Here is a 15,906-nt window from a genome sequence, read left to right on the forward strand (position 1 = left end):
CATTAAATCAGAGTCAGGGGTGGGCCACAGGGAAACAGGTTTTCCGAGACACAGCTGAAGGCAGAGACTTTGTTCTGAGAGTCCTGAGCAACGATGATGTTTTCTTCCTTGGATTAAGTTATATCATTGCTGAGAATGAATTTTGTTCAAAAACAAGAGAGCCCAGCATTTGTAAACATTACCTTAAATGCAAGTATATAAATTACTAGTGTGAATTCTTCTGGAATGGTGATGTGACATTCCCTACCCCCCCCCCCCCACCAAAAAAAAAAGGTTGTGGGACAGCAAACATTGGTCTGTTTTTTCAGATCTGGTAATGCCTACCCAACACAGACAGGGGATAGGGTCACTAGCATTGCACCCATGTTAGGGTACAAGGAGCAAGGGAAGGCCATGGCAGGATGCTCTGCCTATGCTCTCGCCTTCTGTGGCCTGTGCTAGCTGTGAGTTTCTGTACCCTTGGCTAATTAATTATGGAATTGACCCAATCTGTGTGTGTGTGTGTGTGTGTGTGTGTGTGTGTGTGTGTGTGTGTGGTCCCTTTCTGCTAATTTTTAGTACATCTGAAATGACACAGTGCTGTAATTGAAATACATTCAAGGTCAGCGATGGGAAGGAGCAAGTAGTTCAGTGGGGAGGCGAAGGAAGGGATCAGGGTCACCTTCACAGATGAGTGATGAGTCTTAAAGGATGAATAGGACTGTATCAGTGCAAGGTACAAGGCACAGTGCCTTAAAATACATGGAGTGTGTTATGGTATGATTTGTGTCCTCCCTGAAAATTCATATGTTAAAGTCTTAGCTTTCAGTGATTAAGAATGTGATCTTATTTGAAGATAGGATCTTCACAGAAGTAATCAAATTAAAGTAGGTCAATATGACTTATGTCCTTATAAGACAAAGGGGAGGGGAAATTTGGATACAGAGACACAGGTGGAGGGAAGACGACATGAAGAGACATAGGGAGAAGATGACCATCTACAAGCCAAGGAGAGAGGCCTGGAACAGATCCTTCCCTCCCAGCCCTCAGAAAGAACCAACCCCGCAAACCAACACCTCGATCTCAGATGTCTAGCCTCCAGCACTGTGAGACAATACCTTTCTGTTGTTTAAGCTACTCAGTACCTGGTTTGCCTTAGAATAACACAGTGCATTCAGGGAATGAGACCACTGAAATAGCTGTCTTGTTCTCCCAGTGATGGTAGTGTCCTGGTAACACAAAGGCAACAGAGCCAGTCCACAAAAGCCCGCAGAAGTCACCTCTCCCTCATTCATTTTGACCCACAGCTCAGAGTTCAAGCCACCCGGGCAGCTCCTTCAGTGCAGTGCATTCTTCTGGTTTCTCATGAATCCTTTGTCAAGTCTTTGGCCTCTCCTTCCACCAAAACCCAACTGTGTTTTCCTCCTGTTGATGGGGAGGTATTACAAGGCTCATATTAGCTGTTTCATATTTGCCTCATTATGTTCCCCCCGAGACTTATTAATATGGCTGGTGTGTGTCAGAAGCTGGTGTTACTGTCTGTTGCAAACATCCCATGGGATGATATGCAGTCCCAGCATTGTGTCTGGTGGCTTCTGTCACATCCTTTATTCCTGATACTTCCAAATTTAACCATGACACCACTGCTTCTGAGAAGGAAGTTGAAAAAAAGAAGAAAAATGGTGGTGTTGATTTTGGTTCTTCGTATATGTATTCCATGTGTGCATCTGATAATGCTGCTGTCTCTGGTTTCCTATATGTAAGAACACGGCTCTAGTGAAACATTCTTATGTAACCGTATGTGTCATAAACTCAGTGAACACACTTTAATTGCAAAATTCCAACAAATTTACAGATTACAGTTGTCCCTTGGCGTCCAAGGGGGATTGGTTCCAGGATCTCCCACAGATAGTGAAATTCGAGGATGCTCAAGTCCGTTATATAAATGGTGTAGTATCTGCGCATAACCTACACACATTTTCCTATACTTTAAATCATGTCTAGATTACTTGTAATACCTAAAACAATGTAAATGCTATGTAAATAGTTATACTGGGTTTTGTTATTTTTTATTGTTGTATTATTTTTTAATTTTTTTTACAAATATTTTTGACCCACAGTTGGTTGAATTTGTGAATGGTTGAATACATGGATAGAGAATCCATTAAAAAAACAAAAACTGACTGCATTTGAAGACAAACTAGGAATGTTTATTTTGGTTCATGATTATTTTTGGGTTTTTTTGTTGTTCAGATGGATTTTGTGGTTTTTTGTTTGTGTATTTTAGGAGCTTTTCTTGTCATTGTTTTCCTTTAATTGTGTTTTAATTAGGTACATATCAGAGCACCTTATTGAACCTTACATCGTGTTATTCTTGTACTTCACCTTACCAGTATCTGAAGAACATTTCATGCTCCTATGTATACTTTTCATGCTCCTATGTATTTGGAAGTTCTGCTCTGCCTTCCAGAGCAAAAGAAGCTGTAGTTCTTCTCAGCAGTTTTGCTATTTAAGCCATCTGTTGAAAACGATTAACTGCTACTGCTGTTGCTTAAATGTTTTTCAAATATGCCCCATCGTGTTCATTCCCACTCTTTACTTCATTAGATCAAGGTTTCGTCATCTCTAGTGGAACTAGGGTCTCCTGACTACTTTTCCTGCTTTCTGTCTCTTTCCCTTTTATTGTTCATCAACTCAGGGATCTTTTAAAAATGTAAATCTAAACTGTCCCTTATAGGTGTCAGTGTCCCTGTTGATTCTCAATTAAGTGTGGTATATGAGGGCCTTTATTTTTGTTTTATTTTTTTAAATTCTGACCCCAGTATCATACAATAGGAAGGGCCTTTATTAGCAAGTCATCTTCTCTAGATGCTATGCACTCCTACTTCTCAAAAAAAACTTCTTGTTGTAGCCCAAGAAGGCCAGGATCTCTCTTTTCCCACTTTTTCCTCTGCCTGGAATGCCCTTTTTTCCAGTGAACACCTATTCACCATTTAATATGTGCTCAAAATTTATCTTCTGAATGGTGCCTTCCGTGACTTCCACAGACAGCACAATATACTCTTTTGCCTGTGTTTTCTTACACATTTGTCAATTTCAAGAGTTTAATTGAATAAAGAAATAATAGCATTTACTTTGTAGCATTTTAATTACTATATATTGGCACAAGTACTTCCATTTTTTTAAAGTATTATAAATATAAAATTTATGGAGCTGTAGATAATATAGTCAAATATTTACCTTCCTTACTCAGTTATTAATTTAGTTATGCATAATTTAAATCATATATAAAACAGTATTTTAATTTAGAAATAGTTTTTCTCTCATTTTCACAATTTTATGAAGACTCTTCATATATCCTGATATTGTTTGTCATTACCAGAGCCACATTTTGAGTCATCAAGTATACTTTTCTCAGAGTATACCATCTTTACATCTATTTGTTTGAAATACAGTGCTTTTAAAACTTGTGCATGATACTGTCATTAGAAATTTGTCTACAAGCTATAAGAGCCTATTTGACTAGTGTAGGATGGTGACTCTTTTAATTCAGTCTATAGATATTTAATTATGACCTCCTTAAAGTAATTAATTACAGTATTTTAATGGTCATTAATATGCTTTTTTTCCAACAGTATCTACCCTTTGCATTGTGCATAACCCCAGGAATGATTATTGTCTATTAAATGTCTTTCTCTTCTTTTTTTTTAATATTAATTCCATCACATGACCTTCTAAACACCCAAACTAGTACTAATTGCTACTGTTTCTTTCCCAAACATTATTTTGTTAAAAAAAAAAAAAAAGTAATTGAAAAGATTTCTACTTCCTGTAATGATGGACTGGGTCACTCAACTGATTCCTTCAAATTTTATTTTCTAGGACAAGATGCATGGCCAGGCCTCCAACCTGTGACACAGGGAACCATATCTTCCCAAAAGGAAGATCATCTAATATTTTGAACAGTAATAAAATCCAGAGATTCTGAGCTATTAGTGCCCCTAATGGTTTGGGAAAATAAACATTCTCTTTGGAGGATAACCTCACCTTTGACCTCAAATAACTCTACAAAAAATATCTAGCAAAGATAGTTAGACAATGAAGAGATAAGAAACCATGAGTGATAGCCAGAAGAAATAATAGACAATAAGACACACCCACAGGAACTCCAGATATTGGGATTATTAGAAATAAATGACAAAAGAACTATTTACAGTGTTCAAAGAGGTTTTTAAAAGCCAAGCTTAGATTTCATCTGGAAATCATAAGCACTAAAATAACAGATTTGAGAATGAGCTACATAGGAATTCTAGCACTGAGAAATAACCAAAATTAAGAAAGCAGTGGGTGAGTTTAACATCAAATAGAGCTAAAAAATAAATCATTAAAGAAGACAAATCAGAAGAAATAATGAAAACACAGCATCAAAAACAAAAGATAATAAAATATTGAAAAGAAGAATAAGAGATACAGAGAACACAGTGATGTCTAATATGCTAATTCAACTCCCAGAAACCCAAAAAAAAAAAATTTTTTTTTTTTTTTTTTTTTTTTTTGAGACAGAGTCTTGCTTTGTCGCCCAGGCTGGAGTGCAGTGGCACGATCTCGGCTCACTGCAACTTCTGCCCCCTGAGTTCAAGCACTTCTTCTGACTTAGCCTCCCGAGTAGCTGGGATTACAGGCATATGCCACCATGCCCGGCTATTTTGTATTTTCAGTAGAGATGGGGTTTCACCATATTGGCCAGTCTGGTCTCGAACTCCTGACTTCAAGAGATCCACTGCCTCGGCCTCCCAAAGTTCTGGGATTATAGGTGTGAGCCACCGTGCCCCATCCAGAAAGAAAAGTAAGAATATAGAGTCAATATTTGAAAAGATAAACGCTGCAAACTTACGAAAGTCTATGAAAAACATCACACAAATTCAAGCAGTCCAAGAAATTCCAGGCAGAATGTATTTTTTAAATCCTTACCTAGATATATTACAGTGAAACTGTAGAAACCCAAAGATGAATAGAAAATTATAAAAGCAGCTGGAAAAAGAAAGCAGATCTTATTCAAAGCAGTGACAGACTGACAGTAACCTTCTCACTCAACAGGAACATGGAAGCCACAACAGAGTACAGTGGTACCTTTCTAACATACAAAAAGAAAATAACTGCTGCACAGAAAAAAGTATTTAATAAATGAAGGTGAAATAAAAGACATTGTCAAGTCAACAAAACAGACACATACTAAAATGAATTTCTAAAGGGTACCCTTAAAATATAAGCACTGGACATCCAAGAATATAATAAATACATGGATGATGCTTAATGAATATTGACTACATAAAATAATAATGTCTTAAATTTAAATATATATAAATATTTACATATATTCTATTATAATACATTACAAAAATAGCATATAAATCAGGAGGAGTAAATGAAGTTAAGGTGTTCTAAACTCTTTACATGGTGTGACAGAAGGAAAAAGCTATCAATTTACATTACACTTTGATAAGCAAAGGTAGAATATGACCTTCAGTGAATAAAAAGACTACTAGAAGATTAATAAATAAATAAGCTCCTATCTCATGGCTATGAGATAGGAAAATATTTCTTAAATAGGACACAAGAAACACTAAAAGGAAAAAATTGATAAATGCATTATATTAAAATTAGAATCTTTGTTCATCTGGACACTATTGAAAGAGGGAAAAACCACAGCACAGAGTGGGGAAAAATATTTGCAACACATACAACTACAAAAAGATTCATATCCGTATCAACAAATCATTAAGAAAAAGACTCATAACTTAGAAAATGGAGAAAGAGATTTGAACAACGTGTTCTCAATTAAGGAGATCCAGATTGCCTTAAACATATGATAATGTGCTCAATCTCATGTATCAGGGAAATACATATTCAAACCACAGTGAGATACCACTGCACACCCAACACAATTGTTTACATTTGAAAGAAAGACTCACAATACCAACTGTTGATGAGGATGTGGAATCGCAGGGATTCTTCCACTCTGCTGGTGACAATATAAATTACAATCATTTTGGAAAACAGTTTAGCAGCAATTCTATTCATATATGTGTGACTAAACAAAAATGTGTTTATAGCAGTATTATTCAAACTAGCCCACAACTAAAAAAAAGCATCTATCAATAGTAAAATGGATGAATTACAGTGTATTCCTACAATGAATAGCAATGAAATATACTCACAAGAAGTGAGTGAATCTCACGTTGAGCAAAAGGAAGACAAAAATTATACATCCTGTAGGATTTCATTCATGTGAAGTGCAAGAAAGGGCAAAACTAATATCTAATCTTAGAAATCCAGGTAATGGAGGAGGAGAGGGAATAGGTGTATGGTAACTGGGAGAGGCACTAGCAGGCTCGTAATATACTTTTTCTTAGTCTGATTGTTACTCACATAGATGTGTTCCCTTTGTGATAATTCATCATCAAGCTGCACACTTATGATCCATGTGTTTTTCTATATATAGTTTGACTTCAATTAAAAATGTTAAGACAAAAAAGTAATTGAGAGAGTACCCAGTAATATATGAGATTTATAAGGACTGAAATATAAATCAATAACCTCCTTAGGATGATTTTGAAGAAATCCCTCCCTTAAACTGGTAATATGGAGTGTTTTTTACCTTTGTTTCTCTCCTAATAAGACTGTGAATTTGGTGGGGACAGGCTCTGTGTAGTCATCTCTGCCTGACAGAGTGGACTCTCCCTGTTTGTGGGATTCATGAAATAATGTACTAATGTGAGAAATGTATTTCTGTTCCCAGGTTAAGAAAACGACTGAAGCCACCTTGCAGACAATACAAGATATGGTCACCATCGAGGACTATGATGTTTCTGAATGCTTCCAGCACAGTCGCTCCACAGAATCTGTGAAGTCCACTGTCTCTGAAACCTACCTGAGTAAACCCAGCATCGCCAAGAGAAGAGCCAACCAGCAGGAAACCGAACAATTCTACTTCATGGTGCGCCCGCCACTTCCCAAAAGCCGCACGACAGAGCTCAGATCTCGGATTCCCAAGTGCCGCTTCTATAGTCGCATCCGAATCATCTGGGGTTCTTTTTGTTAAAATAGACTCCTGTCTACCATCAGAGTTCCTGATTCAGTCAGTCTTGGAAAGAGTTTAGGAGTTACTTAGATGTTAGTTAATTAGTTAGTTAGGAGTTATTTAGTTAGAGGACTGGTATAAAACAATACTTTTAGCTGGGCACAGTGGCTCATGCCTGCAATCCCAACACTTGGGAGGCTGAGGTGGGAGGATCATTTGAGCCCAGGAGTTTGGGACCAGCCTGGGCATCATGGCAAAACCCCATCTCTACAAAACACATATATATATATTATATGTATATATATATATATTATATATATTAGCCAGCAGGCATAATGACATGCAACTGTAGTCCCAGCTACTTGGGAGGCTGAGGTGGGAGGATCGCTTAAGCCCAGAGGCAGAGGTTGCAGTGAGCTGAGATCACTGTACTGTACTCCAGCCTGGGCAAGAGAGTGAGACCCCAACTCTAAAATTTAAAAACACACAGTACTTTTAAACTTCAGTACCCATACATGTCACCAGGAGAGCTGGTGAAAGTGCCAGTTCTAATTTCCAGAGGTCTGGTACAGAAGGAACCTGAGAGTGTGCCTGTCTCCTAGGCTCCCAAGGTTGGCTGATGCTGCTGGTCTGCAGACCACACTTCAAGTAACAAGTTTCTAGGATCTAGAAGATCCAAGTGGCTGGATTTTAGATCTATGAAAAGTTCCTTGACATTGAATAATTTTTAAAAATTAAAAATTAGGCTGCGTGCAGTGGCTCACACCTGTAATCCCAGTACTTTGGGAGGCCGAGGCAGGCGGATCACCTGAGGTCAAGAGTTCAAGACAAGCCTGGACAATATGGAGAAACCCCGTCCCTACTAAAAATACAAAAATTAGCCAGGCGTGGTGGCAGGCGCTTGTAATCCCAGCTACTCAGGAGGCTGAGGCAGGAGAATCACTTGAACCCCGGAGGCGGAGGTTGCAGTGAGCCAAGATCGAGCCACTACACTCCAACCTGGGCGACAAGAGTGAAACTCTGTCTCCAAAAAAAAAAAAAAATTTAAAAATTATTCTTGCCTTTTGCAGAAACTCAGAGAATATTTGGAAGGCAGTAATCTCATCACGAAACTTCAAGCCAAACATGACTTGCTGCAGAGGACTCTGGGAGAAGGTGAGTTATCCGAAATGTATAGGAAGATGACCTGGATGATACATCGTATCATGCATGTATTCCAGAAAGAGTATGAATTGTATATTTGTGCTTTAAGAAGCAGAGGACACTCTGTGTTTCGATTTGGTTTCATTTGTGTATGTCACGATCAAGTTCTCCTGGCACTATTTTCTTCTAAAGCGTGGTGCTAACCTTGAGGAAGTATAGTGAAATCTAGGGAGGGCTGGAAAGTCAATACCGAGCTCCTAGGGAGGGATCTTCAGAGCATGGTGTTCCTGATGGTAGAAAAGTCTGGAGACGCTGCCCCTCCCCTACCTGCTGACCCCCAGTCTCTTCTTCCTTCCCTTCTCAGGGTTCTGCACCCTTCCAACCCCACCCCTGTTTGTTTTAATGGGCGAGTATTTGTTGTTCCATCTATTGCCTGTTTAGACTCTGGAAACCAGTTAAACCAGTTTGGGTGATTTTTTTTCTTTCGGTAGGGATCGGCTATAGTTGAGAAACAATCTTACAGTATAAGTAGATTGCTATTTCTAATAATAGTAACAAAAACAACAGCAACAGCTAAGACTTGTAAGGCTTTCTCTGGGCCAGGCTTTGTTCTGAGTCGTATATTTTGCTGTACACTATTAATTTCTCCATTTTTACAAATGAGGAAACTGAGGGGGGCATGGGAATATTGGCAAAGGGGACTGTATAAATGTTAATGTTTATCTTTGTCTTGATGAAATTTAAAAGGAAAAAAAATACAAGCCAAGTCCCTGTCTTAAGTGCTTCATAGTCTGTAACTTTATCTTTTACTCACACTAGACCCTGCCAGAAGTTAGAAAAAGTAAAAGAGAACATGGAAGGGAGTGGGAAATGAGAGGACTGAGTTGTGTGAGTAACTCAGGTCAAAAAAGAGATTACCCCTCTTAGACCTAAATTCTTGCCTCCTACCATTCTGGAATCTTTCTTACCCATAAAGTTTCCATCACCTTATCTCCTAGTTTCCACCACAAGAACTCATCGTCCTCAGGGAATGACCACATGGAGAAAGGTTATCATGACCTAAGAACCATGTCTGACACAGTTAGGATGAAAAGGCCAATTTCACCTAGAAGGGGGGGGAAAAAAAAGCAACACTTAAACTACTAAAAAGTGTCATTAAAAAATAAAATAACCAAGTACAGCGTATGAACCTTCACACACTAGATTAAATTAGATACTGAATCAAAAAGCAAAAGTTATGAAAGACATTTTAAGAACAATTAGGGAAGTTGAAATATAGACTGTATGTTAAATGATGTTATTGAATTAGTATTAATTTGATGTGATAATGTTAGCATTAGATATGATAATGGTATTATGATTATAAAGAAGAACACTCTTATTCTTAAGAAATGCTTGCTAAAGTGTCATGATGTCTGCAACTTACCATCAAATGGTTCCAAAAAAAAAAAGAGGGAGAGAGAAAGAGAAAGAGAGAAGGTACAGTCAATGTGGCAAATGTTAACAGCCAGAAAATCTACATGAAAGAGATGAGGATGCTTCCTGTACTGCTCTTTTAACTCTTCTGTAGGTTTGAACTTAAAAAAAAAAAAGTCTTTTTATCTTTGAATAGTTTTCTTACAATTGTGTCCTTTTTTTTTCTTTTTTCCCCTCACCGTATCATGTAGTGTCTTTTTTTTTTTTTTTTTTTTTTCAATTTTTCACAAATGCCTGATATTTCAAGTGATGCCCTCAAGGTCAGTTGCCAGCCCCAAAGCATAAATTATCCTAAGTGTAGATGAACGCTTACAGGTACAAAATCCTACCCTGTGAGGATGGATTCCACTTTAGAAATTGTGTTTTGAGATCATGAAGTAGTGCGGGAATTCATTCTTGGAACTGCATGCAGACACGTGTGTTAATATGCTTGGGGCCACATTCTGAAACTTTTATGATACCTATTCAACATGGATTCTCTTGTGTCTCCTAGAGAGAAAACCCCAATGCTTAATATTCTTTTACATGTCATTATTGGATGGGGCTATATTCTAGCCAATTTATTGAATCCACATGCCAAATTTCATCTTTAGCTTCTGAACTGCATATATCTATATTATACTTTGTGAACTGCAAGCAAGAATTTTCTTTTTTTTTTTTTTTTTTTTTTTTTTTTTTTGAGATGGAGTTTCGCTCTTGTCGCCCAGACTGGAGTGCAATGGCCCAATCTCAGCTCACTGCAACCTCCACCTCCCGGGTTTAAGTGATTCTCCAGCCTTGCCTCCTGAGTAGCTGGGATTACAGGCATTTGCCACCATGCCTGGCTAATTTTGTATTTTTAGTAGAGACGGCGGTGGGCGGGGGGGTGTCTCACCATGTTGGCCAGGCTGGTCTCGAACCCCTGACCTCAGGATCCACCCACCTCAGCCTCCCAAAGTACTGAGATTACAGGCATGGACCACCGTGCCCAGCTCAGGATTTCTTTATCTCGGAATTTTTTTCAATGGGCTGTGGTATACCAGGGACACAAGCTGTATTGAGGTATATAAGACCTTCACAGGACTCAGTTTATGCTGCAGAGGAAACTGGATGGCTTTCATCCATCAGCAGCAGGCACACTAGCCTCTGCCCACTGGTTGCAGACCTCTCTGCTTCCTAGCCCTGCCCCTTTTGCAGGCTTGGTGGCACACCAATTGATGGTCACTGCCTGAATATGACACTGGCAAATTTGCCTAGAGAAAAGCTGAGCATGGGAGACATGCCACACCTCTTAGCTTAACCATTATAAGCCTGCTGGCTTTCTGTGCAAGCCCTCTTCATGTTAATAGGCTACATCAAAGGAGACCAGGAGAGTTAATGGCGCCCATCCCATAGTGAAGTAATCCCATGGTGAGCTCTTAAGGAGGAATCTGAGTCCAGATTTGGTGTAATAGGGTTACTAGTACAGGATTCAATGGTATGTTTGGGGACAGTCCTGACTTTTTATATGGAAATTGCCTCTCTGAAGTATACTAGACTCACCACTGCAAAAACTGCCTTCATAGTAAAACAAATAGAGCCTAACCCGAAGATTTAGCAGTTGCTCGTCCACAGCTGAATCTGTAACTACAGACATGTGTTTGGCCTGCCTTACTGCTCGCTTTTTGGTAGGCTGCCAATGGCCCAGTAAGTTCTTTGATTTACAACATTGTGAAGCAACTAGATTGGGCTCTTAAAGTGGCACTGTCAAAATTCAGAATTCCAAATCTTCGAAAACTACTGAAATAGAAGGAAACACGCAATGAGTTGTTAAGACCAAACTCATCATTATCATTTTCTTCAACCCTTAGCAACACCATTATATCTTATTGTGATGTCATTTGTTTTTAAATCATAGAAGTTAAATTGACCACAGTAAATGAGATATATATATCTATAAAACTGAGGCACTGAATTTTTTTTTCTTTTTCAGTAATGAGCCTTAATGTTCACATTGACTTCTTTGTGTGCAACATTTGGAGCTAAGGGGTTGCAAATATCAGTGCAATTTTGCCAAACAGAAAATCTGACACTAGGAGCTGAGCTCCATTATTATATTGCTTCTTGCCCTGGGCATAAGGTTTCTGACAAAGGAATTTAATAGGTTATCCTCATACAATCCATTGTCTGTCTTTGAGTAGGAGTACAAGTATACTTTCAGAAGGGAAGCTGATTGTGAGTAATTATGGTTTTTTAGAAAAGCACTGCAGTAGTTGGTGTTCTTAAGGAAGAAAAAGGACTGGAAAGTAATGCCAGGAGTTCTCATCAGTCATTCATTAGGGAGCAAATCCAGGATGCCTGTGTCTCATTTGAGCTATACACATTTTAAGTCTTTCATCTCCTTTTTTAAAATATCAAATTGCCACCAAACTATATTTTGGTTTTCCCGTTAACTATATGTAAGAGATAAAATACATTTAGGTGTGAAAAATAATTCACTTCATAATTCTCAAGTGAAATTTAAGAGTAGCTGAAAAAAAATGTTTGCACCAAGAACAAGTTAAGCCTGGGGCATTTGTTTCCTTCACAATGGCTTGCATGTTCGGGGGTGTGGCGGCGGGGGAAGGAGTGGTCCGTTGTTTTTAATAATTAAGTAGCTTTCCAAAGAAAATGATTGAAATCTAATCCTCAGACTGCTGGAAGCTTTCACATTTCTCTGGGAAGAAGAGTCTTCTAAGCTTGTGTGTTATTGATCTATTAATGATGATACTGATTAAAAAATAAAACCTCATTCATCAGTTGAGACACACTCAGGACTATTAGCTGAAAAAACGATGGATGTGGTAGTGTGGTTACACTGTGAATGATAGTTCTTGCAAAGTTTGCTCTTGGTTCATTATTCAGAATGTATCTGTTATAGGTTTTTAATTTTTTATCTTATACTATAACTATGGATGGATGGAGCAAAATAATTTTAAACATTTTATGTATCATTTTCTAAATCTAGGGAATAATTTGTTAGGATATTGTAACAAAAATGGCAGAATTTCAAAGTTATAACATCTCATTTCTAAGGAATTCTCATGGCATCATTATCATTGAATCACTTGAAAGTGATTACCTATGTTATCAAATTTACGTTTATAGATATGTATTAATTTAATGTAAATATTTATAGAATTTATTAAATTTATTTAAATATTCAGTATTTTGTATTTGGCTTTAGGCATATGAGGCAGACAGAATTGTAAGCTGTAATCCCTACCTTTCTTCTAGGATCTTTCAACATATTTGCCAGGGAAAAAGACTTAATGTTTTTAAGGGTGGTACATTATAGTGCTTGGGAGCTAGTACATAGTTATAGTTCCTGGGAGCTCAGGACTGGGATTAAAACAAACCTGGACCTGAGTGCCACACCCACCCCATACTAATAGCGTGACCTTGGGCAAGTCACTTTTCTATATGCTCAGTCTTTTCTGTAAAATAAGGATAATAATAGAAGCTACCTCATAAAGTCATTGTGAAAATTGTGAGTTAATATATGTAATACAAAGTGCTTATGATGGTGTCTAATAAATATTAGATGTCATTGCTGTTTTTATTGTTACTAATATATATTGCATCATACCTAATTAGACTTAATGCTATCATAAAGTATACAAAATAACAACATAATACAGCACAAGCCATACAGTTTCTCTACCCTCAACCCTTTGCACATTCTACTACCTCACACTGGGTAATCTTATGTTGCTCCTATGGACCCAACACAACCTAAATGGTGGTGACTCTGACATCTTTATCTCCAGCCCTGTCTTTTCTCTGTGCTCTAACCCTGTATAGCCAGCTTCCTGCCGAACACTTCCATTAGGATATCCCATAAGGCACCGCATACCAGTCAGCTCATCATCTGCCCCCTCTTCTTCTCAGTAGACCTTCGCTCCCATTCATGAATAGCTATAAATTATTCTGAAGTTCTGTGTACACCTTCACCTTTTTCTTCTCCTCCAAAGTAGAAGGCCAGCAAAAGGAAGGGACTTATAACTTAAATAAGTAGAACTGAGAAGAGGAGGAGGAGGAGATTCTTCCCTTCCCTTCATCCCCACTTCAAGTCATGGCCATGAACTCATTCTGCCAACACTTTTATTGTGGCCTGGCCCTATGTAAAGAAAGGTAGTCTCAGGTTTTAACTGTTTGCCCCTTTTTTATCAGTAGATATTAATCAAATCCTGTATGTTATTTGTTATTCAAGAGGAGATAATAGAGTAAAAGACTCTGCTGCAGCCTGGGAGTGTTGATTCACCGTTCCCAACAAGCCAGTTTTCTTTACCATTGTCATGTTGGCCTTGCCCTAGAAATCTGAATCACTGCGTTATGATATGATAGGCTAGGCTTAGCTATTTGTGCTGCAACGTGACCATCCCCTGCCAGCTATATTTTCAAGCTGTTTCAAGACCATATCATTATTTTGCAAACAAACCAGCTGAATGGTTCAACTTTCCCACATTCCTTCCCAGCACTCCTCACTAAACGTACAAAGCAACCAATAAACACATGCAAACTTGAAATTATTGCCGATTGTTGGAGCACTACAAAAATTCAGCCCTGTTGCTTAAAACAAGTCAAGAAACCCAAATGTATAAGAAGTTTGTGTTTTAATGGACAGAGAACTCCGTGAAAGGCTTTTAGTTTACAAGCTGGTGGAATGTAGTATCATTTAATGTCCTTGTACTTTAATATTCACAAATGTCATTTCTGATTACAAAATACAACTTCTCTCCAGTCCCCTGATTCATATTATAGAAAGAACACCAACTTAGTCTAAGGAAAATTGAACCCTCTCAACTTTATTTGACCTCATCCTTCTCCCCAACAAGTGTCAGTCAAAACAGAGAGAATAGCAAACATGTAAATCTTGGATGTGTCTTATTTGTATTTCATTTTTGGGCTTACAGTTATGATCAAGCAGCTATTCTTGTTTCTTTTCTTAAAAAAAAAAAAAAAACCACCTCAAATTGCCAAGCGAAACATGATTCTCAAATCTATAGAATTTATTGCATTTTATGTATAGATTTTATGAAATGTTAACTCTGAATTATTTGTCTATCTTCATATGCTATCCTCATGTTTTCTACCATAAAAATGTGTAAGTTATTATAAATTCAACATTTTAAAATAAGGGACAGGAGATACAAAAGAGTACCACATACAGTCCACTGATTCCATTCAGTTTACTTACTTTAATTTTTTTTCTGCAGGTCATAGAGCTGAATATATGACTACAAGGTAGGAAAATATGTTATCATATAACTTATAGCATATTTCACTTTCTCTTTAACAAGAAGCAACCATTTCAGTGCTGAAAGAATTAACATGTTTTGTTAATGAATACGGGAGATAGTTTTGGCTTGACAAAGCATAGCAACATGAAATGTTTGGGCTTCTCACAAGACTAGGTATGTTCTGGCTTATTTAAGGTTTCCCTCTGGAATTGTAAAGCTCTTTAATAGGCAGAAACGGTAACAAAAACCTAAGTTAAACAGGCTTGGTTTATCTAATCCAGAACACTTCAAGTGTTTCTAAATAGTATGACAGGACTTTTGATTTGATAGTTTAATTTAAAAAAACAATATGATGTACATCTGCATAAGTAGAAAGTATAATTATTTTCTGTTCCTATTTTCCTTTAGTCATATAAAAATTACAGCTGGCTGGGTGCAGTGGCTCAGCCTGTAATCTCAGCACTTTGGGAGGCTGTGGTGGGTGGATCACCTGAGGTCAGGAGCTCACGACCAGCCTGGCCAATGTGGTGAAACCTCGTCTCTACTAAAAATACCAAAAAATTAGCTCGACATGGTAGCATGCGCCTGTAATCCCAGCTACTCAGGTGGCTGAGGCAGGAAAATCACTTGAACCCGGGAGGCGGACGTTGCAGTGAGCCTAGATTGCACCACCACACTCCAGCCTGGGTGACAGAGTGAGACTCCATCTCTAAAAATAAAAATTAGAGCTATATCGAATATCTTTAAGATTTTAGCTCTCTATATATTCTCCATTTTGATTCACTTTAAACATTTAACTTTTAACATACTCCCATATTGTACTTTTTTCAATGAAAGAGAGGATTGTAAAGCTACTACAAGAAGGAAAAGCCATTTGGGCAGCAGATTCTGATCTGGGTTGGGGAAAGTTTGTGGCAACTTTTATTTTTCTATGTCACCATTTGTGCAACAGACATAAATTACCTAATTAGCATAGCAAGATGTTGC

General features: G+C 37.8%; 2 protein-coding genes across 3 annotated transcripts in view; one reads left to right on the forward strand and one right to left on the reverse strand.

Moving 5' to 3' along the window:
• Positions 1–15,906, reverse strand: part of PPM1H (protein phosphatase, Mg2+/Mn2+ dependent 1H) — a 1,465,797-nt gene that overhangs the window by 1,222,845 nt on the left and 227,046 nt on the right. The window lies entirely within an intron of this gene.
• Positions 1–15,906, forward strand: part of SRGAP1 (SLIT-ROBO Rho GTPase activating protein 1) — a 306,109-nt gene that overhangs the window by 233,370 nt on the left and 56,833 nt on the right. For both annotated transcript variants that reach the window (XM_050748400.1, XM_050748401.1), the window contains exons 9-11: positions 6,779–6,976; positions 8,131–8,215; positions 14,896–14,923. In XM_050748400.1, the coding sequence (XP_050604357.1) occupies positions 6,779–6,976; positions 8,131–8,215; positions 14,896–14,923 (311 nt within the window). The remainder of the gene's footprint in view (positions 1–6,778; positions 6,977–8,130; positions 8,216–14,895; positions 14,924–15,906) is intronic.

Source organism: Macaca thibetana, chromosome 11 (assembly GCF_024542745.1).
Source record: "Macaca thibetana thibetana isolate TM-01 chromosome 11, ASM2454274v1, whole genome shotgun sequence".
NCBI lineage: Eukaryota > Metazoa > Chordata > Mammalia > Primates > Cercopithecidae > Macaca > Macaca thibetana.